General features: G+C 45.3%; 2 protein-coding genes across 4 annotated transcripts in view; both read right to left on the minus strand.

Moving 5' to 3' along the window:
- Positions 1–252, minus strand: part of SLC7A5 (solute carrier family 7 member 5) — a 32,024-nt gene extending 31,772 nt beyond the window's left edge. The window contains exon 1 of the mRNA XM_041400523.1: positions 122–252. The gene's annotated coding sequence lies outside the window, so the exon portion shown is untranslated. The remainder of the gene's footprint in view (positions 1–121) is intronic.
- On the minus strand, positions 246–20,708 carry CA5A (carbonic anhydrase 5A). 3 transcript variants are annotated; one of them, XM_041400526.1, is made up of 8 exons: positions 15,919–16,089; positions 14,670–14,867; positions 10,805–10,923; positions 9,757–9,852; positions 9,241–9,303; positions 7,831–7,986; positions 490–544; positions 246–293 (listed from the first exon to the last, which is right to left on the minus strand). In XM_041400526.1, exons 1-7 carry the CDS (start codon positions 16,049–16,051, stop codon positions 518–520), a joined length of 792 nt encoding a protein of 263 aa, XP_041256460.1. In that variant the 5' UTR covers positions 16,052–16,089; the 3' UTR covers positions 246–293; positions 490–517. The 3 variants fall into 3 exon arrangements, with proteins under 3 accessions (XP_041256460.1, XP_041256459.1, XP_041256458.1); XM_041400525.1 differs by lacking the exons at positions 246–293; positions 490–544; positions 15,919–16,089 and adding exons at positions 5,144–6,912; positions 20,585–20,708; XM_041400524.1 differs by lacking the exons at positions 246–293; positions 490–544 and adding an exon at positions 5,144–6,912.
- Positions 20,709–21,411: the final 703 nt, after the last annotated feature.

Genomic DNA, 21,411 nt, shown 5'->3' on the forward strand with positions numbered 1-21,411 from the left:
CAAGGAGCCAATCCCTCAGCAAACTCAGATTCCCTCTTGCCCTGGTGGGAGGAGAGGAGCTCAGAGGCTCCAGCCTGGAAGCTCTGATTCCAAACACTCCCTCTGAGGGTGGAAGTGGTACCTGTGAGGAGCTGCCTCCCAGGCAGTGCTGTCACACCACGAGTGCTGCCCGAGCTCCAAACCCAAGGCTGGTTCATCCTCCTGGAGCCCCCTCTGAGCACAGTTCAGACAGGCAGGAGGTGGGCTGGAAGGTTTTCTCCAAGAGAATTCCAGGGAAACGTGAGATGGACATCCTGGGGGGAAAGGGCACATTTCAGTTACATTTCATTTCCATCATGAGCACTTCCAGCCATTCCAGAGTCCCAACCAGCCCAACCCTTGGAGCACTAGTCCAAACCTGACATCTAGTGGCTGCTCAGGGGCTCAAAAATCTGCTGCTGACTTTAGGTAAACATCCAAATTCTAGAACAGAGCAAAAACAGAAATTACCTTGGCACTAAGCACGTTCCTCCAGTTTTCAAGGAGAAATGGGATCCTGAAGAGACTGAAAAGACTCTGACAATTAATTAAAAATAAGCAACAAAACATTTATCACAGGTTTTCTGTAACCTCAAAAGCCTTTTTTTACTTTACTTGTTTACCATTACAGGCCATTTTTGTTACTGCATTTCATGATTTATCCCAGGACCGTGAAATCAGGAAAAGAACCAGATACTTACAACAAATGGGATTATCCCTGTGTCAGCCTTGTTACATCAGGATACAGCAGACAGGACAGGGATTGAAATTAAGTATTTGCTTCAGGTGTTTCCAGATGAATACTCAAACTCAGTTATATATTTGGGGGAATAAAATAATTTATCAAAGGATTTACTTCTCCAGTGCTCCAGGCCAAGCTCCTTAAGGCAAATAATGACCTAGAACCAGGATGTCCTGAGCTGGAAGAGACCCACAGGGATCAAGTCCAATTCCTGGCCCCAAGAATCCCACCATGGGCATTTTACACCTGATATGAGCCCACACAGACATTTCCATGAACTCCCACGGGAATGGGACAGAGTTATCCCGTTCTAATTCTTCCAAAGGGGAATTTCTTCCTGGACTCACAGCTGAGGACTGGAAACGCCACGCTCCAGAGGCCATGGGACGGCAGCCACTGAACTGCCCTGTTCCAAGCCAACCTCGTGCTTGACTCTATTGCAAATTATTGCATGGGGTTCTTTCTGCTGTTTTTCCATTTGTATTCCTGAGAAAACACCAGCCTGGCACTGGGGTGTGTTCCCAGAGCCGATATCTTCAAAGCACCTGCCAATGGCGGTGTTGTTATCAGCCCGGCCCTGAGCATTACCTCTCCTCAGGCCCCCGAGTTCTTCCGCAGGATCTTTGAAGACTATTTGATTATCCAATCAGCTCTCCATGTGCTAACACTCAGAGTTAGGCACATCAAAAAGGAGGAGGGAAGGAAGGATTTGTCAGAAGCACAAACAATGAGCAGGAGCAGGAGCAAATGGGCCATTTGTGAGGAGGGATGGGGATGTTTTGAACCAGTTATTTGGAAAAACTGCCTTGATCCTGCTGGCATAAATCCCCCATTTCTTCAGCAAACACCTCAGCTGTGCTGATAAAGACCTCAGAGCTGCTTTTCCTGCGTAAATGGAAGCGGTGGCAGCTTCTAGAACCATTAAATGGCCACAAGAGCAGAGCTGGCCTCACTCCTAACCCAGGCTGCTCTCTCTCCAGAAGAAAATGGGCTCCCCACCCACCAGCACACTTGGGGAACCTTCTAGAAACATTATCTACAATTATTTTAGACGGTTTCCTTAACCAGGAATGGAATCTCCTGTTTTTCTTAGCAAAAGAAACTTCTTTGAATTAATCCAGCTGAACAAAACCTGTCTGGCTGACAGCTGGACTCCAAGTGTGGTTCAGCTGTGAGACAAATTAACACTTATTTCACCCAAAGTTCATGGAATCATGGGATGCTTTGGGATGAAGGGACATTAAAGCTCATCCAGCTCCAACCCTGACACCTTCCACTGTCCCAGGCTGCTCCAAGCCCTGTCCAGCCTGGCCTTGGGCACTGACAGGGATGGGGCAGCCACAGCTGCTCTGGGCACACTGAGTGAGGGCCTCCCACCCTCACAGGGAACAATTCCTTCCCAATATCTAATCTAAACCCACTCTCTTAGATCAACTTAGAATTTGTATCAGTAATTTAATCGACTTAAAGGGTTTTCTAGGGTTATCTGATAGCATTTTTGTAGCCACAAGCACCAGCTGAGTCGCAGCACACAGCTCAAGGCTCCATTTCATGACAGGACAGAGGAAGGAGCTCAGCTGACAGGTCCAGCTCAATGGGCAGTGTCCAGTGAAGGAGTTCAGGAAAGGTCCTGGAAGCCTGGAATGCTGCTGGAGATGGCCTGTGGCATCTGGCTGGGTGTGATCAATCATGGGATACCCTGCAGCAGCACAGAGAGCTCTTTGTGCTTTCATTCTAACACAGCTCAGCAGAGTCTTTCAGAGCTTGGAAGTATCACAGAACATCTGACAGCTGATCAGACTCTGCTCCTAATGAACTGGGGCATTCCCAAACAGGAGTTCTAATCTTTTCTGATAGGAAATCTGATTTTTTTAACTGGAAAAGCTTAATTACACGACGAGATAGAGGCATGAGTTTCTCTGTTCCTTTATTGTAGTTGCACACTAACAATGTAAAATGCAGCAGCTGAAGGGTTCTATACATCAGGGAAAAACTCTGGGGAAGGGCCTGTATCCCTGGAAAACATAAAACATTCCCTGTTCCAGGTGTTGTCTGCAGACAGTGATTTCAGTTATGGCCAGGCAGGTAACACACATTAAATACACAACATCATAAAGGCCACAAAAACAAAGAGATACACAAAGGAAAAAAGAAAAAGAAAAAGCCAAGATGTGCCAGGAAATACAAGTTAAAACATCCCAAATTAAGGCATGAGGAGACCCTTCATCCAAAGCAGAATTCCAGTCCTCTAAAACCCTGTGGAGATGAAAGCAAACTCCAATTCTGCAGCTTCCAAAGCCAGGGGAGACCCTCCTGTCATCCCTGACAGAAAAGGCAGCACAAAAGTGGCCAGGAACATGTGAAGAGTGAAAGTTCTGGAATGCAGGAGCAGGGATCAAGCATTCCAACACCAGAGGAAGTTGTCCCCACTGTGAAGTCACCCAGGACGAGGTGAGAGCAGCATTTCAGAGGAATGCTGAAAGGCAGCTGGAATCAGACCAGCACAGACCTCCAAACCTCCTCCTGCCTTTGCAGGGAGTTGTCCCAGAATCATTCCTGTGACAGTCTTTAGTTCCTGGGACTTGCTGCCCCAGGAATGCCTCCCAGGGCAGTGTTTACTAATAAAGTGACTCTTATGCAAGGAAAATACAAATATGTGCTTTGGCCCTTTTGTACTGTGCCACCCAAAAGAGCCTTTTTAACTTAATTGTGCAAAATCAGCTCTAACCCAACAATCAAATAATTTTTCCACACACATCTGAGAGAATAAGGCACAGGAATTCTATCCCATCTCTTGATTTAAACACAATTATTTTCCTAAAGTTTACATTCACAAGGTAAATAAAGTCATTGTAACAGGAGAGTTAGAACTGGAAAACAAACAAACAAACCTTAGTGTGTTCATTTCCAGATTAATTCCAACAATCTGCCCTGCAGCTGAGCTCCTACCTGCCTTTAGGAGATGCTAAAACACTACACATAAATGCAGGGCTCAAAGAAGAAACAGCAAAATAAATGTAAAACCCCTGTAAAACTTTTTTTTTTTTTTGTAGCAGAGTATTTTTTATCTACATTAACCCTGTTTCCAGGTATTTGAAGTGATCAGTGCTGAAATTGGACTTTCTTCATTTTCTGTCAGTAAAAATAGGTGTGATTTGATGGAAATATGGACACAGCTTAACTGCATCACTGAGTAATTCACTACTCTCTAACAAAGCCTCCATGGCAATACTTGAACAAAGCAAATCTCTGTGAGAACTTTAAATAAATCTCTCTGAGAACTTGAACTGGATCACTGGGAAGGGAATATCCCACATTCCCTCTGATGGATGAAGGGTGGTTCAAAAGGGATTTACACATCCAGGAGGAAAATCTGATTGAGTGGAGCAAGCCATGGAGAACTCAGAGGCTGTGAGGCTGCTACAGAGTTCCAGAGCAGCTGAAGCTGAACAGTTAAACCCTGGCAGTTCCCTAAAATAATCTGGTTTTTGGGTTTGTTGGGAAAGCTGGATCAACTAGTGATTTTTCGCAGTGGATAAGGGAAATCCAAAAACTCAGTGGAAATTACAAAAGCAATTTAAAAACTGAGCTTTTAAAACAAAAGCTTTTAAAAGATTCATTCATAAATGATAAGGAGATTGATGCACCTACAGCCCAGTGCTGCTGAGGCAGCTCTGGTTTTAAATAAAAGGCAACATTAAAATGTCTTTGTACTACAATTTTTTTCTAATAATGAGTAGAAAATATCTGAGTTGCTGCCATCTTACTCCAGAGTCCTCCTCAGAAAGTGTCTGCAAAAAACTGAATAAATATCTCAAACTTCATGACAGGATCATAATTATTATATATTCAGGCAAAAAGTAAAATAATTCTTTTCCTGTTCCCAGAACTGTAGATATTCCTTCCAGCTTTGTTTTGGAATGTATCATTCTCCAGCAAAATCATCATGTGGTTTTGTGGCTAAAAATCTGTGTGATGATGGCAAAGCCTGCAGAGTTCAAATGAGATAATGGAATCAGAAAATCATGGAATGGTTTGTGGGGAGGGGACGTGAAAGCTCATCCAGTGCCACCCCTGCCATGGCAGGGACACCTTCCACTGTCCCAGGATGATCCCAGCCACATCCAAAGGGAGATAGCACAACCAAAATGGAAATGTTCCCCCAGGCAGGGAGGGCTTGGGGGAAGTGCTGAAACCAAAGAGCTCCACTGAATTCCCAACAGGAAAAAGATCCTGCATTGGGATGGAGAGAGATTTCCTTCCTTTCAGCACCCAGAGTCACTCAATTGAAGTGACCACAATGCAGGGGACAAAGGCACAACTGTGGCACCAGAACAACAGCCTGAGGTAGAGCTATTGAAGAAGGAAAGGCAGGATAAACCAAAGAGCTCCACTGAATTCCCCACAGGAAAAATATCCTGCACTGAGATGGAGGGAGATTTCCTTCCTTTCAGCACCCAGAGTCACTCAATTGAAGTGACCACAATGCAGGGGACAAAGGCACAACTGTGGCACCAGAACAACAGCCTGAGGTAGAGCTATTGAGGAAGGAAAGGCAGGATCTGGGCACTCAACTGCTTCAACAAGATTATCTCAAACCCTTAAAATCATCAGGGTCACACTGAAAAGTGTTAAGGTGCTTTGAAACTGAATACTTGGACTTCAAAAAAAACCAAAGTACCAATTGGAAAGGTCTGGATTGCCAAACCAGGTCCTGGCTTCACTGAATCCTACCAGGAATCAGAGGGAGGAAAGAGACTGGACCCATGGAGATCACACAGGCAGAGCTGCTCCTCATCAGAAATCTGGGACAGGAATTCAATCTGCTAAATACAGCAGAGCACAAAGGGCCAGAGAGAAAGGTGCCTGAGAGAAAATTAGGTTTAGTAGGATGTGAGAGGTCAGTGATCCCTGGGGCTGCTGGACCACAGAGCTCCTGGGAAAGGCTCAGAGCTGGCAGCTCTCACAGCAGCTCTGCTTGGTCCACAAATCAATTCTAACCCCCACTGGACCTTGTTACCACAAGGTGCAATAAAAAGAAACTGGTCCCCACTGCTCCTGAAGCTGGCTAAGTGTTTTTATAGGAGAATACATCTCCAGGCAAAACTTGGAAGAGAGCAATGGTGCTCTCTGAGTTACTGAAATAAAAGCCCTTTCTCAGTGCTGTGTTTTGCCTACACTCTCCTAGCACTGATTTGAGGAATTGGTTTGGGGTTTTTGGCCTCCTAATCCCACTGGAAGGGTCAGCTGGGCCTTATCTAATCTTTCTTTCTTTTGATGTGATCAGTTTCCTGGGATCAATTGAACATTTTCACTTAATTTGCTGATCTTGAGGTACTGGTGAATTCTCATCTCCTCCCTTCTCCTGATAGATTATTAACACAGAAAACAAAAGCTGCCAAAGCTTCTACAGTTGTTAAAAGGTTTTAGAAAAAAAGTCTTCTGGCTCCTGGTGTCCTTACAGTGGGCATTCTGTGGCACCCACATCAAACAGAATGTGCAGCCAACAGAATGGAAAGAGATCCTGGAAGTCATCTTTGTCCTTCTCCTCTCATCCAAGGAGAAAGGAAGAAGGCAAAATGTCTCTGAGACAAGCTGGTTCCCTTCTAGCTCTCTTCCCAGACATCAAACAATTCCCCAAAAGGACCTGATCAGTCCTGTACTGATATCAAAGTACTGATATCTTTCTTTTCTTCCCACTTCCTCCTTCTTAACAATTTTTACCCAGGATTATTAATTCACGCAAGGCACTGAAAGAGCATCTGAAGAACCACAGAACAATTCAGACAAGGAGCAGGGGACGAGCTCTCCTGTCCTTATTTTTAACTATCTTAATTCCTTCTTGACTCCCTGCCTCAGAACAAGTCAATTCATTAAGGGTTAATATCCCTCACGTCTATAAAAAAACCAACACTAAAAAACCCCACAGCTTCCCTAGGGACAGCCAAGGAGCACCGGCAGTGGGAGGGCACAGAAAGAAGGGGAAAAGCTGGAACATGCCGAGGGTGCTGGGCCAGCTAGGGGCTGAGCTGGGGGCGGAAGGACGAGCGCACGGTGCGGTTCATCAGCGGCTGCAGCGGGCGGAAGTTGTCCACCATCCTCCTCTCCTCCTCCCCGTCCGACGTGAACAGCAGCGTCCGGAAGGCCTCCAGCTGGGAACCACAAATGGCCACCCCGGTCACTGCCCAAGAATCCCCCACGTTGGGAATTCGTGGTGAAGGACAAGAGTTTCTTCTTGGAGAGGGGGGGTAAAATCAAAGGTAGCGCTAGGTTTGAGTTCTGAGGGGTTTTGGCACACACATCTGCTGGTAAAGATTGTCCCGTTATCCACACCAGCATGGAAGGATTATCACTCATCTGCTGTCCTCAGGGAAATTAAATCCCAAATGTGGCACACCTGAGAGAGCTATTGCCACCCAAATACTTCATTCAACCTCCATTTACAGCCTGCCTGGCACCCAGAAAAGAGGGAACCCCAACAACCCCCAAGTTGTTCTCCTCTCACTGGTTTATAACTGGGATTAAAATAAAGCAGCAGGAGATCAGCTTTTAATGCTCACAAGGCCATTCCAAAGGTAAGTCACTGCTATGACTGAGTAAAAAGAGCCAAGAAAAAAAGAGAAATTCAATTTAAAGGAATGCCACAGTGCCTGCAGTTCTCTGTTAACCATCTCCATCTCACAGAATCTTCCCTTTTTCCCTTCCCTCCACAGAAAAGGCTGCATCATGCTAAAGAGAGCAAAATTATGAGAATTCCAATAAGTTCCTAAAACTCCCCAAGTTTTCAAGAGGCAGCTTCCAGAATTGTGTATCACAGATCAAGATAAAACTCTTGAGAATAGATGGAAAAGTTGAATAAAGCTGGAAAAACATCTTGGGGAGGTCTTAGGTCTTTCAGTATTACTGGCTGTTAATGCCAGGATTCCTCCCCAAATCCTGGGTTGAAAGTGTCACAGATCTCTGAAAACACTGAGAATTTTTGTCTTTTCCCAGAGAATTGCTGGTAACTGAGGTTCTGAGCATCTCTGTAGCAGCAAGAGGTGTGATCCGAAAGGAAAATTGAGATTTACCTGATCCTCATCCACCTCGATTGGCTTCTTCTTAATGATCCATGTGACTGATTCAGTGAGGGGGGGAGTGGTCAAGGAGCCAGCGTAGGTCCAGTAATCAGGGCAGGAAGGGATCAGGCATGAGGGATCAAAGACATCAAACTCAATCACAGTGTCCTAAATAGCAGGAAAAAAAACATGTTTAAGGATGGTGTTTTGAGGAAAAAAAACCAGAAGAAAGTTGAAAAAGATCTTGACAGTGAGGTTAAAAACTGTGTGTTGTGTGTGCGTGGGAAATGGGGTGTTGGGAATATTAATAATCTTATTATTTTAATCCCTCAAACTAGTGTAAAACTGGGGTTGAGGTGTAAGGGGCACCTCCTGAGCAGACAGAAGTGAAATATTTCTGCTGTCCCCACAAGCCATTAGGAATTCAGTGCAGGAGAAACAAGGAGTGAGAAGATTCCACAGCCTAAGGCTTTGTGGGAGCTGGATGCAACCAGGAAAAAGAGGGAATAAATGGTGGAATAAATTCAGGTAGCTGTGTCAGATCCTTAAAAGACTGCAAACAAAAAGTGTTTTACTTTTCACCATGTGATTTTAGGCAGCAGGAAGAGGACTGAAATTTTATTTAAATCAAATAGTCCCATCTCCAGAATGTTCATTCACATGTGGGGTATCAGAATGTAGGAGCTTCAAAACCCAGGATCTGACATACAAACATTGCTCCAAGGGGAGTTTGAGGATATACTGGGGGATCTTGGCTAAATCTCTTTTAAATTCACATGCTGTAAATTACTATATTATCACAATAGATGTACATTCAGATTTGGGGAGGTCTTGTGGCACTGAACTGACATGTTTGGTGTTTATCTGGCAGAGCTGTCACTGCTGTGATATAAAAACCTGTTTTATTCGGATTTTAAAAACTCCTTCCTGTGAGAAGCAGTGGCACAGCGACTTCAGCTGGATGAGATTAGAAGCTGAAGAGATCGATGTGGTTTTTTGAGAGTACTTTCAGAAGGGAACGGGCACGGGAAGAAGGAATGTCCATGCTTCTGTCAGACTCAGCGCTCCCTCTCCTGGCAGGAGCCTGCCAGGAACGATCCCATTCCCTCCCGCAGAAAATTCAGTGTTTATAAAAAAGCAAATAACCTCCTCGAAGATCAGACACAAATCAAAAAGCCTTAATCCCACAGTAAATAAACACCCACTTGAAGCATGTCCTTGTAAGGGAAACAGTCTCAAGAGCAGCATTTTTTCAAGAGGTTTGGAAAGCTTCAAGTATCCAATTCCTCCTGAAAAATCAGCTTCCCTTCCCACTTCCAAGGTGGGTAAAATTTAAGGAAGAAAGCTTTTCTGGGTTTTTTGTGGTTCTCCAAGTGTTCTTCCTGCTGAGTGACAATGGGTGGGACACCTCAGAGCACTGACCTTGTGTCTGACTGCTGGCAGGGCATCCACCAGGGTCTGCAGCCCCTCGTGCCGTGCTCCCAGCTGCAGGGACAGGGAGGGATTAGAGAATCAATAAGCTGATCAATAATCAATCAGTTCTACCTACCTATCAGCCTTAGTATTTTTTCATAACAACAATCACAGGATATATAGGGTTGGAAGATCTCTGGAGATCATCCAGCCCAAGGCAGGGGCAGCTGGTGGAACACATCCAGGTGGGTTTGGAATGTCTCCAGACAGGGAGGTTCCATATCCTGCCAGGGCAGCTGTTCCATCCTCAACAGAAAGTTCTTCACATTTTTTAGTTTCTGGCCATTGCTCCTCATCCTGTCACTGGCACCAATGAACAGAGCCTGGCACCATCCTCTGACAGCCCTTGGGAACACTGATATGGATTGATGGGATCCCCTCTCAGCCTTCCCTTAATTACCCTGACCTTTAACAGAATGCAAACAGAAAGGCCTCATCACAGCTGGTCCCACAGAACAAAATTACCTTTAAGAACACTCCAATAACAGCCAGGCCATTCCCTTCCATCACAGCTTCCTCAAAACTCGGGTACTTCACAGCATTCCAGTGCACCAAATGCAGCTGAAAGAGGAGTGAGGGAGAAATCAGCCCCTGCCCAGAGCACAGACACCACACCTGACTCCTGATCCTGGCTGCACTTGCTCCTTGGCAGGGTGAGGCACTGCAGGGAGCTGCTCAGAAACCACAGAAATGAGGAACAAAGTGCTCTTGGTGCATAATGGTCCTTCCCTTCCTTTTTTCTCTTTTGCTTTAAACAATAGTTAAGACCCACTGCATTTAAGAGATTTCGTCTGTGGCAGTCTGCCTCCAGGAATGCTGGTCAAAGGCACAGACAAAGCCCAGTCTTCCATCTCTTTCCTCTCTTCCCAGGAGGAGCAGAGCACCCTGTCCTCCTGAGAAACATCCTGCATACAACAATCTTCCTCTGCACTGCTGACAGCCAAGACATTGAGGGGTTTGTGTGAAAAATAAATACCCCAGCCCAAAAACCGAGTCACAGCCTCCCTGTTACTGAGGATCTTGCCCAGCTGGCAGCACCACCATGAACACACCAACAGGAGAGAAACTCTCCTTAAAAATAACCCATCATCACTTGACAAATTCTTCTCCTTTGGCAAAGAGCTGTGGTCAAAGCTGTCACAGTTTCACATTTTCACTGACTTACTCCTTTTTATTGACGTTTTCTTCCTTAGCAGTTACTTAAGCATCAAAGTTTTGCTATTTTAGTAACTGTTCATCAGTTGCAAACAGAAAATAAAGTGATGTTTTTAAGAGTATATGTTATTGTTACTAAATTTTTCAGAGAAATAAACAAAGTGATTTTGCACTTTCAGCAATGGGGCCAATGTCCAGTTTTCAGGGTGTTCTTCTCCAGGAAACACAGTGGAGATTAATTTTTATAGAATAAAACAGCAGATGAGGTGTAGCGCTTCAAAATAAACCACAACTCCTCAATTTGGGAGTTTTCACAGACACCTGAGACATTTGCATTGTTGAGGATTTCATCTCATACCTCTGCTGGGTAAAATTTACAGTCAACTGTGTGCTCTGAGCCCCAGTCATTGACAGCTCCCCAGTGGAAGTGGAACTGCTTTAGCCTGTACTGGTTTTCCAAGGGGCCTCCAACGATGACTAGAAAACAAAACAGGACACACATGTTAATAAATATGATTTAGAATTGGCCAGACAAGTAAATCCTCGGAAAAAAAATTGCCCATGATAAAGTGTCAGGTGGAGCAACTCAAACAGTGCCTATCTACACTCTGCCATAACCAAATCACTCAATCAAGCACACACATTGTGGTTTTCCCTGCACCAAACGGGAGATGAGTGAAGTCTCCTCATCCATCTCCCCTGAGGGAATGTTTTCCCAGTTGACAACAAGTTTGGCACAGTCACAGTGATGAGTGTCACGTTCTCACCCCTCTGTCAGAGCAGGAGTGTCAGGGCTGCCTGACCAGGTGACACATCTATTAAATGTATTCAATGACATCCCTACAAGGATCTGTGAAAAATGTTGACATTTCTCATGACAAGACTTCAAAAAGCAAATATTGCCAGACAAATCAGTATATTGAGTCAAACATTCAAGCCTCCTGAAAGCTACAAAAATCCAAACATCTTATTCTGCTTCAGCACAGCTTCCAGACTGCACAAGCAAAGGTCAGCCAGAAATATGTTTTGTTGTGCCTACAAGCTGTTCAGGAAGGATTTAAACATCCAGACTGCCACTGGGCAAGTTTCTGGAAGATTTAATGCCCTTTTCATCAATGAGTAAAGGTAAAACTTCAGTCTGCTCTCCTGATTTCAGAAGGCCTCTCAGCCTTCTGCAAACACATGAATGAAGTCCATGCCCAGCTTTTTGCTTCCACTCATTCCCTCCTAGCTGGACCAAAACCATCCTGCAAAGTCATCTTGCTAATTATGAAATGAGAACATCTGGTAAATGAGAAACCCTAATTGCTTCCCAAGGGCTAATAACACTTACGGAATCAGGGAACCATTTAGGTTGGAAAAGAGCTTTTCCAAGGGTTCATCCAGCACTAAACCATCAGCATCTGCTGATTTTTACTGAACTGTAGGACATGGGAAAGTTCTACAGCAAACTTTGGTATAAAGCACCTAATCCCAACACTGCATTTGGAAATAAGTTAATCACTTCCATGCTAAGGAGAAAACAATGAGGGGCATTAAGAGATTTTCTTGTTTTGTTTTTTTTTTTCCTGAAAGCCAGCCAGCAGATTTGAAATCCTAACCAGACAGGCCTGTCTGTGAAAAAGGAATAAATTAAAAGGAGCTGTGCAGAGTGACATTGAATTAATTTCATCCCCTGCTGCTGAGCTCTGGGCATGATTGCAATGCTGACCATCACTGGGAAATCACAATGCCCATCCCTGGCAGTGCCCAAGGCCAGGCTGGACAGGGTTTGGAGCAGCCTGGGGTAGTGGAGGGGGTGCCTGCCCGTGGCAGGGGGGGAATGGGATCAGCTTTAAGGTCCTTCCCACCCAAACCATGCTGGGGTTCTGTGCTGGAGAAGGGGTGGGATAAACATGTGGGTCACACAGCCAAGCCTCTCAGAAGTGCAGTTTCTGTTCTAACGCGATCCACTCCTGTGTATGTGATGATGCAAACTCACAAATGACTAAAAATTTGTGTTATTAACGACATCCACTTGAATATTTGCCTCACTAATAACTTTAGGCACAGACACACATATGGAGAGACTCAAGTTCCTGTAGCAGCCACCAGAAAGTGACAGGAAACAAACAGGAACTTGAGTCCCTTGGGAAGCATTTCTCCTCAAATTACAACCTTGACAATTTCAAAGCAAAACTGAAGTTTAAGGGGCTCTAACAATAAGAACCACTTCAGGTGTCTCTTGCAGCTCTGGCTCTGTTTCAGCCTCGTTTCTGGTGGCACCACAGACAGACAGACCACATGCTGTACATACCTTCCCCTCACCCTCTTCTTCCTCCTGCTCTACCTTCAGCTTTAGCCCAAGTCTTGCAAACCCCATCTCAGGATTCAGGCATTTCTGTCTATCCTGGGTGTCTTTCTCATCTTCTGTTTCGACTGTGGTGCTTTGGTTTGTTCCCAAGCTTTCTCCTCTGGATTTCTATGATTGTTAGACAGAAGCTGGCAGTGAGAAAAACCAGAAAGAGAGAAAGGTGGAGGAGAGAGGCAGGCACCTGAAAACTGGGGGTTACACAGCAACACCTCACTGTCTGTTGCTCCTCTGTCACTGACTGATTGATGCCACCCTACCCTTGATGGACTTTAATTCATTTAAGGAAGATGAGGATGATGAGAAGGCAGCAAATGCTCACAGGGAAAGATTTACCTGAAGGAAAGTCTCACAGACAAAGCAGGTAAGATCTTCCAGAGGTGAGCACCAGTCTCAAAGGCCTGGTGATTCCAGCCTTGTGCCTTTATTGCACAAAAACTGTGCCTGTGCAATTAAATATTGCATAATTCTGAATCTTCTACAGACAACTCCCCTTTCCACTAAACACTTTTCAGGATCTTGTCCTCAACAGATAGTGGGGTGTGGCTTATAAAGGAAGAGGCTGTTTAATGAAAAGCAAAGCCAATCTAAAGTTAGTAAATTAAAACCACTGATGAGGTAACAAGTGATGTCTGTCCCCTAACCCAACCTCATTGAAAAAAACAGCACTTTCATGATATCAGTGCTTAAATGAGCAAGGGCAAGGATATTCCCTATTCCAAATGGATTATTCCCTCTTGCAAATGATATTCCAAGTGAACAGCTAGAAACAAGAAAAGAAAAACGAGTCCCAAACATCACACAAGCTCCCTGCATTCCACCACCACCGTTTTTTGCTGCAGTGTTTTATCAGCGTCTTCCCAAACATCAACCACAAATGTTGGTGTTGTGAAGACAAAGTGTTTGTTTGTGTGCTGGAGGCTCCCTCCCCAAGGGCATTGCTGAATCCCTCAGGAAGCTGGAGGAGCTCTCATGGTGAGCAGCCATATAAACATAAATTACTCCAAAATCCAACAGGTTCAAACTTGCTCGGGGTCCTTCAGTTTTGCCCTGCAGGACAAGCTGAGCAATCCTGTGCTTCACAACAGCTCTGACCAATTGCTAGCAGCTCACCCACCCTTATGAAATACCTTCATATTCTGCAATAGCCTTTGGTAAAAGGCAGCTTTTAGAAGGAACAGTGGACAGAAAATCTGAGATTTGGGAGCAATATCTTGATTTTAAGTCAATTTTTTTACTCTATTGAGCCTTTAAAAAGGTTGTGCCGCTCAGGTCAGAGGTTTATTCACATGAAATTGCTGGAATGCACGGTTGGATTTTCCATGCTCTCTTGCTTCCCCTAAAACAACAGGGACACACACACCTGCTCCCGAGGGCAGAGCTCAGTGTTATTGCATTCCCTAAAACCCCACGGAGATAAGCCTGTGTGCTTTCCAACTGCAACTCATTTGGCTGCTGATTATTTCAAGTGCAGTAAATATCTTTATTAACACCAGAAAAGATAAGTGGCAGATTACTTCAATAAAAAGCAGTGAGGGAATAGGTTTCAAATTGAGTAGGTAGACATAGAAATGACTGCAGATTGACTCGTGTGGGTAAAGTTTATTACAAAACCTACAGCAGGGCACTGAGGCTTGTGAAAGGAGTTTCAACACACAGCAGGGGATTTGTGCACAATGCCCATGGTAATAAAAACACTGTAAATGTGAAGCCTATATGGAATTTCTTCATCGTGATTCCCACCACTTTAAACCCAGCATTTTTACTGTACTTTCATTTTCAACATCAGGTCTTACATCACACAAGTATTTCTCCTCTCTTGCATTAACAAGACATTAAATAGATTCTTTTTCTTCCCTGAGTTTTTACTTACTTGATCTGTCAGTAGAATCATCAAACTCCACCAGGAAGGAGTAGCCATTGTTCCAGATGTGAAGACAGGTGGTGGGGTCGTAGCTGATTTTCAGAGGCTTCAGGAAGGGATCATAAACACTGTCCCTCCACTGGATGTTGATGGGAGACTGGCGGGTGCCTCCGGGAATTGTCAGCGGGCTCTGCCACAGCGGATGCACTGCAAGACGAGGGGCAGAGTCAGGCTGATGCAGGATACAGAACTTTCTGGCAAGGGAAGGTGCTGTGTCACCAAAGGCTAATTCGAGTCAGCTGGTGCCCAGGAAAGCAAAAGAAAAATAAAACATTCCAGCTGCATGACTCAAAGGCACACAAGGAAGCGCAGTAATTTGACTTAGAACCATGTCAGTACCTTCTGCCTTTGCAGAATGCTCTGCAAAGAAATTGTCCCCTTATCTGCCAGAAAGAGAGAATGTTTTCCTATTATTGCCAGGCTTTAAGGCAGCTTTGTTTTACAGCTTTCTTTACACACCAGCACCATCAGCTGAGCTGGGAGCGCTCCAGACATGGGATAATTCCCACTGGGAAGCAAAACATTCTCTAGAAGAAAACACAAGCACAGGGGTTACTCCACAAAGGGGGGTTCAGAGCTCCTGCACAGGAGCTGACCCTAACCACACCGATCCTGACCAAACTGCTTCGTGCAGACGGCTCCTGCTGATCCCACACCTGTCAAACCCAAACCCAGCAATTTTGGGGCAGCTTGGGTCCCTCAAACTGGCACAAGCAGGACAGGTACATGAATGGTTTCCACAGGACTTTATTCTGCTTAAAACCAGCACTGCCGCCTGTGTTCACACCGCGACCCGCACACAGTGCCTCTGCCCAGCCCCAAATCGTGATGCTTCGAGCATCACTTTACAGGCTACTTCACTAAATACGACTGCTCAGGGTCTTGTAAACGAGCAGCTGAAAAAAAAAAAAAAATTAAACCTTCAAACCACTCACACAAGAGGTGGCCGAAAAACTTCCCTCCCGCCCCGGTTTCCCCTCAGTGAGGCGCAAACTGCGGAGCTCCGTAAGGTCAACTCAGGCAAAGGCGGCACAAAACACTCCCTATGTTTCAAACAGTCACTTCCTGATGTTTCAGCCGGGGACAAAGCCAGGCTCGGCGTCCCTTTCCCACACAAAGTTGGGCAGCGCGGGGCGCTGGCAGCGATGGCGGGACAGCGGCAGGGCGGGCAGGGGGGCTGAGGGAGAGCGGCACTCACGGGCGTCTCGCAGGCGGTAGGAGCAGCAGGCGCCGAGGCTGCACCGGCGGCTGCCCCGCCGTGAGGAGGAGGACGACGAGGAGGAGGAGGAGGTGACGGCGGCCGCCCAAGCGCGGCGGAGCAGCGGCAGCATCGCGGCGGAGATCGCGGAGCCGCCGCCCAGCCCGGCCCGGCCCGGCGCGGCCCCTTCCGGCACGGCCTCCCCGCCATGGCCCGGAGGCGGGTTGGGCCTGCCCTCGGCGGCCGCTGAGCCTGTGACAGCCCCGGAGCAGCGGGAGCAGCTCCGTGCCGGGTGGGGATGGGCATTTCCCGTGCTCAGGGTGGTCCCCATGGCCCTGTCAAAAGCGCGTCCCCTCACAGCAAGCGTGGCCCTTCACATCAAAAGGGATTCCTTCGCACCGAGAACACCCCCTCAAAAAGAGTATCGCCTCAACCAAAAAAGCGTCCCCTCACGCCAAAATAGTGTTTACTCCCTCACACCGAAGCGATTCTCCTTTATCAAGTGCTTTCCTTCACAGAGTATTTATTCCCTCACATCAAAAGTGATTCTTTCACAAGAGTACATCCCCTCACACCCAATGAGCATCATCTCACCCAAAAAAGCACTCCCTCACATCAAAAGTGCATCCCCTCACACCAAAATAGTATTTACTCCCTCACACCAAAGTGTTTCTCCTCACACCAAGTGCATCCCCTAACGTCAAAAGTGCATCCCCTCACACCAAAGTAGTATTTATTCCCTCGCACCAAAGTGTTTCTCCTCACACCAAATGCATCCCCTAACGTCAAAAAAGTGTTTATTCCCTCACACGCAGGAACAAAAAATTGCACAGAGGTGAGTGGCCCTGGCAGCAGGGTCCCCTCTCCAAGCCACACATGGAAAAGTTATGAAAAGTTAATATTTGTGGTTACTTTTCTTGGCTGGCCCAATGGCAAGAGGCCAAAATAGTCCCACCTTGGATGGTGAAAGGGTCAACTGAACTGAACTCAGTATTCACCTGATACTGCCTGAGGCAGAGAAATCTCAATGAAACTGGCTAAAACCTTCATCACTCCTTCTGTTCCAGCTGCCAGTAAAAAACACATAGCAAAAAATAAAACTAAAGAAGAAAAGGAAAGCCTGTAGAAAGCTGAAAGCACAGAGATAAAGCAAGAGCTCTAATTTTTGCCAGTCCTCCTTGGGCAGCCAGGAGCAGAACACGTCACTTAGATCCTGACCTTCATCTTGCTGCACAATCATATTTCTTAATTACTCTTAGAATAATTTTTAAAATCTTCATTTCTCTTTTGGGGATTTTTTTTTTTTATCTTGTACTTTTGAATTTTCACAAGGAACCTGATGTAACACTGAGAATGTTTTACTGAAATGAAGACAGGACCAACTAGAGTCAACCAAGAAGTGTTTACCCTGTTTTACCAACATTGCATAAGAAGTTTCCATTGCATTCACAGTATAATATGTTTAAAGTACTGAGTTGAGTAAGAGCAGGTTGAAATTTGACCAACGATTTGCTTTGAGTGGCTGCATGATCACAAACAGCTCATAAGGAGATGTACAAACAGCTTGTGATGTCAGGATGTTAAACTCGGTTTAAATTTCATTTTACTTCCTCCCTGCAGAATCTTTTTTTGTAGCAAACCCGCAAGCAAATGAATTTTGGGTTTGACTCCCAACATTTTTTAGGGTGGCTAATTTACTATTCTCAACAGAATGCTTCCTGTAGCTTAAAAAGATGGATAATCAAGGAGATTGAAAAGAACTGCTGCCCTTGAACATCATGATCCAGTCAGGCTTAATCACAGTTTAACAGCCTATTGCTCATGGTTAGACAACTCTTTAGGCAGATCCTGGTCATCAGGCCAGCCCAGATGAGCTTCAGGTGTTTTATATTCAGCATAAACAAGAGATACTGGGGCTTATTCTCATCTACCAACAAACTGCTCTCATCCCTCCACCATTCCCTTCCCATTCTTCCAGGATGTGTCCTCTAAATACAACTGATAACCTTGGGCAGCTTGGAAATTATGTCTACACCTGGTTGTGAAATTATAGAAAATCACAGAAAATCACAAGCACAGAAAATTACAACCATCCCTTTTCTGTATATTGAAGCAGATGAAATAAAAAAGCCTCGAATTCCACTGCTTTGCATTCTGCCGCCATTGAGACAACCCAACTTCATGAAGCTTTTTGGTGGTTTGATGCTGCAAAATTTTGAAAAATTTAGAGTTTTTGATGAAGCTGAACAGCACAAGTCACTTCTTGTGGGCTGAACTGCACAACAAAAAGGAAGTTTATGGCACACTGTCAGAAATGATGGGCTGGTGAGGTACAAAACTAAAGAGAAATAACTTAGACCTGCAACACTTATTTCCCTCCTGTATCACTCACAGAATCTCCATCCAGTTTTTACATGCACATGCTACTTTTTCCTGAGCAGGAAGTTCAGTAAAACTTCACAGTGGGACCAAGATCCAGATGAAAATAAAAGTTTTAATCTTTGAAAAGAAAAATATCTGTTGAATCAAGTGCTTTGATTTCTTTACAAATGAGATAAACCAGGGCAAACAGTAGGAAGAGCAGCAAAACCCCACCCAGGGGAAGGAAATAAAGCCCTGTTTGCCACAGCAACACATTCTGAACAAGAAAATAAAATATACATGTTGCTGAAACTCAGTAAAAAACCGTTTTAAACTTTAAAGGTTCACAGTTCTGCTTCAGCCACTGGGACCAAATATTGCAGAGGAAATCCAAGATAGGTTGATTTCCTTGAAGCTTTTTTGGTCTGAATCAAGATTTTGGAGGATAACAGCGCTGCTTGGCTCAGGCCCACCGTGACAAGGTGCTGAAAGTTCTGAATTGATGTCAGATGGGGGCTGTGATTTAGGCCAGTTTATTGATAAACAGCTCAGAGCTTTTTATCAAACAGATGTAGCTGACAGGGTGCTCCCAGCTCGACAGGGGAGCACTGCAGATTGGGAAATGCTGGGTTTTCCTCTGCCTCCACAGTGTTTGGCTGAGATAGGAGCCTGGCTGAGGAGGCAGCGGCTGAGCCCAGATAAGGGGGAGGTAATTCCAGCTGGCGAGGTAAAGCAAACAGAGGCTTTATCTACTCCTGTATAAAAAAAAAAAAAAAAATTTGCTGAAATTATGCATGCAGGCTTAGGAACTCGGCGTGGAAAGGGCTTGGAAGAAAACTCCTGGACAATTTGGGGAGGCAGTGCAGTTATATGTGCAGGCCTGGAGATGGCACACCTGGATTGTGTGGCTCTGCAGGACTTGTACAATTCTTTGGGGAACAAAAAACCCCAAAACTTGAAGGATTCTGCTTTTCTTGTAACTACTTCTAAAAGGGCAAGAAAGGAAAAATGCCTTTCAGACCTGCTCTGCTAATAATTACTAAATTGGGCATAAAAATCCCCATGGAGAGCATTTCCAGCAATTATTCTAAAAAATGAATGCCCAAACCCTCCAGGTGTCATTGCAAGATACCTCAGAGCTTGGCACAGACACTCCCTGGTCCTCCACACTGCTGGGTATTTTGACATCCGTGCCACAATTCTCCCCAGTGGTTCTACAGTGAAGTGCAGGAAAAGCCCTTTGTCCTTGCAGGGTCAACAAGGGGAATCCAAAAGCTGCAGAAACTGTCATCCTTTGAGTTGTCTAAACCTGGTGTGAGTAACTGCGGAGTAACCCCCAGGCTGCCTCGCTCAGAGCTCCTGTCCCTGCCAAAACCAGCCATTCCAAAGACAGGGATTTCCCAAATCAGTTTGTTTTGGCATTTCCTGCACGAATGGCACAGAGGAGAGAAAGGTTGAAGGAGTCAACACTATCTAGCTCAAAATGAAAAGAGGAATGTGAATAAAAATAACTACCAGTTGTGTCTCATTGAGTCAGCAGTGGTGCTTGGACAGAACAAAGTGTCTGATTTCTCCTTGGAATGGGATCCCCTCTTACCCTGGGTAACCATGAAATGTTCGAGGAGGAACCCAGTTCTGTTCTTTGGCAGAAGTTATTATGCTGAACAAATTTACAGAGGAAAAAAATAAGAAACAAAAGGTTTTTCTAGCTATAAGAAATTACTCTTTGCTATTCTCCAGCTGACATTATCTGCACAGCAGTGAGTAGACAATCTCTGGCTGGCCACATATTATCTGAAAGCAAGTTAATCAGTATTTTAAATAACTAAATCCTTAACATCCTCCAGGAGTATCTTGCACTGCAAAGTGAATTATTGGAGGTCTGTACAGCACATTTGGAGGGGTTTGTGGCTTGTTCTGGGCCTCATTTTCCAAATCAAACATTGCAGTGGCTATGAAATTCCAAGTCAGAATCAATTTGTGCTAAATGTGTTTTGAATTATCCTCATGAACGGTTTTCATTGAAAGCAGCCAAGCCTCCCAAGTAACGATTGCTTTTTGTCACAGGTTGGAGTCACAAAAATCCCAGTGCCACTGACAGCAGAAATAAAGAACAAGGCGGAACCCTGAAATTTCACAAAGTATTTTCACTTTCAATAATCTTTTCCTTCAATCTTTCAGCCACATTCCCAAATCCCCCTTTTTAATTCGCCAGCAAATAAGAACAACACTCAACCCCACCACCTCCCTTCCCAGCCCAGCCTCTCCCATTTTTCACCGATTTGGAGGAGAAGCGGTGACTTACAGGCAGCGTTCCTGGTGTTTTTCCGGGAGCAGGCAGCCAGGCTGCAGGGCCGTGCTGGCACAGCCCGGAGGGTTTTCAGCAGCTTGGAGAGACGCCCCAGGGCTCTCACCTTCACCCCACTCATCGCCGCCAGGGCACTCCAAACCTTCACTGCTCCCTCAGCCTAACAGCCCATCAGCACCGCAGAGAATCAATCCCACGTGGATGCAGAGCTCCACTGATGGTGCCCAGGCTTCTTTATAAATAATTTTGAGAGCACCCTTTGCTGGTTAAGAGGTGGAGCCGGCCCAGGAGTTAATTTTCAACTTGTCCCTGCACTGTCTTCTTCATTGGCTCTCCATTCTCTCCAGAGGCTGGCTAGTTGATGATTATTCCACATGGGCTTCCCAGAGGTGTTTTCCCCCCCTCATCTTGTTCCAAGAACAAAAAAGGATTGCAGGAAACTCCTGTTTGGTATGCAAGGAGAAAGTTCTTATCGCTCCTTGGTGTATACAGGCTGTGAATTTGAATAGTTGTATATTTGAATACTGATAGCCAAGAGATGCTGTCATGAACAGCTGAAATGCCCGGAGCTGGTGCTCAAACTGAGGAATTCCCAAAATCCAGCAGCTACGCAAGGCTGGGCCTAGGAAAGGAAACATTTCAGCTCTGAGCGTTTGCTACAGCAGCATTGCAGCCTCCAGGCGAGGAGCTGCAGAACAAGGGATGCCAAAGACAAGTTTTGTTACAAAAACATCTCCTGATTTCCTATAGGCTAAAAATAGTAGCATAAGGACCCACAATTACTCCTCTGCTCATACTTGAGCCCAGATGACATTTTTGTTTGG

The sequence above is a fragment of the Onychostruthus taczanowskii genome, unplaced genomic scaffold (assembly GCF_017590055.1).
Source record: "Onychostruthus taczanowskii isolate IOZ18803 unplaced genomic scaffold, ASM1759005v1 scaffold18, whole genome shotgun sequence".
NCBI lineage: Eukaryota > Metazoa > Chordata > Aves > Passeriformes > Passeridae > Onychostruthus > Onychostruthus taczanowskii.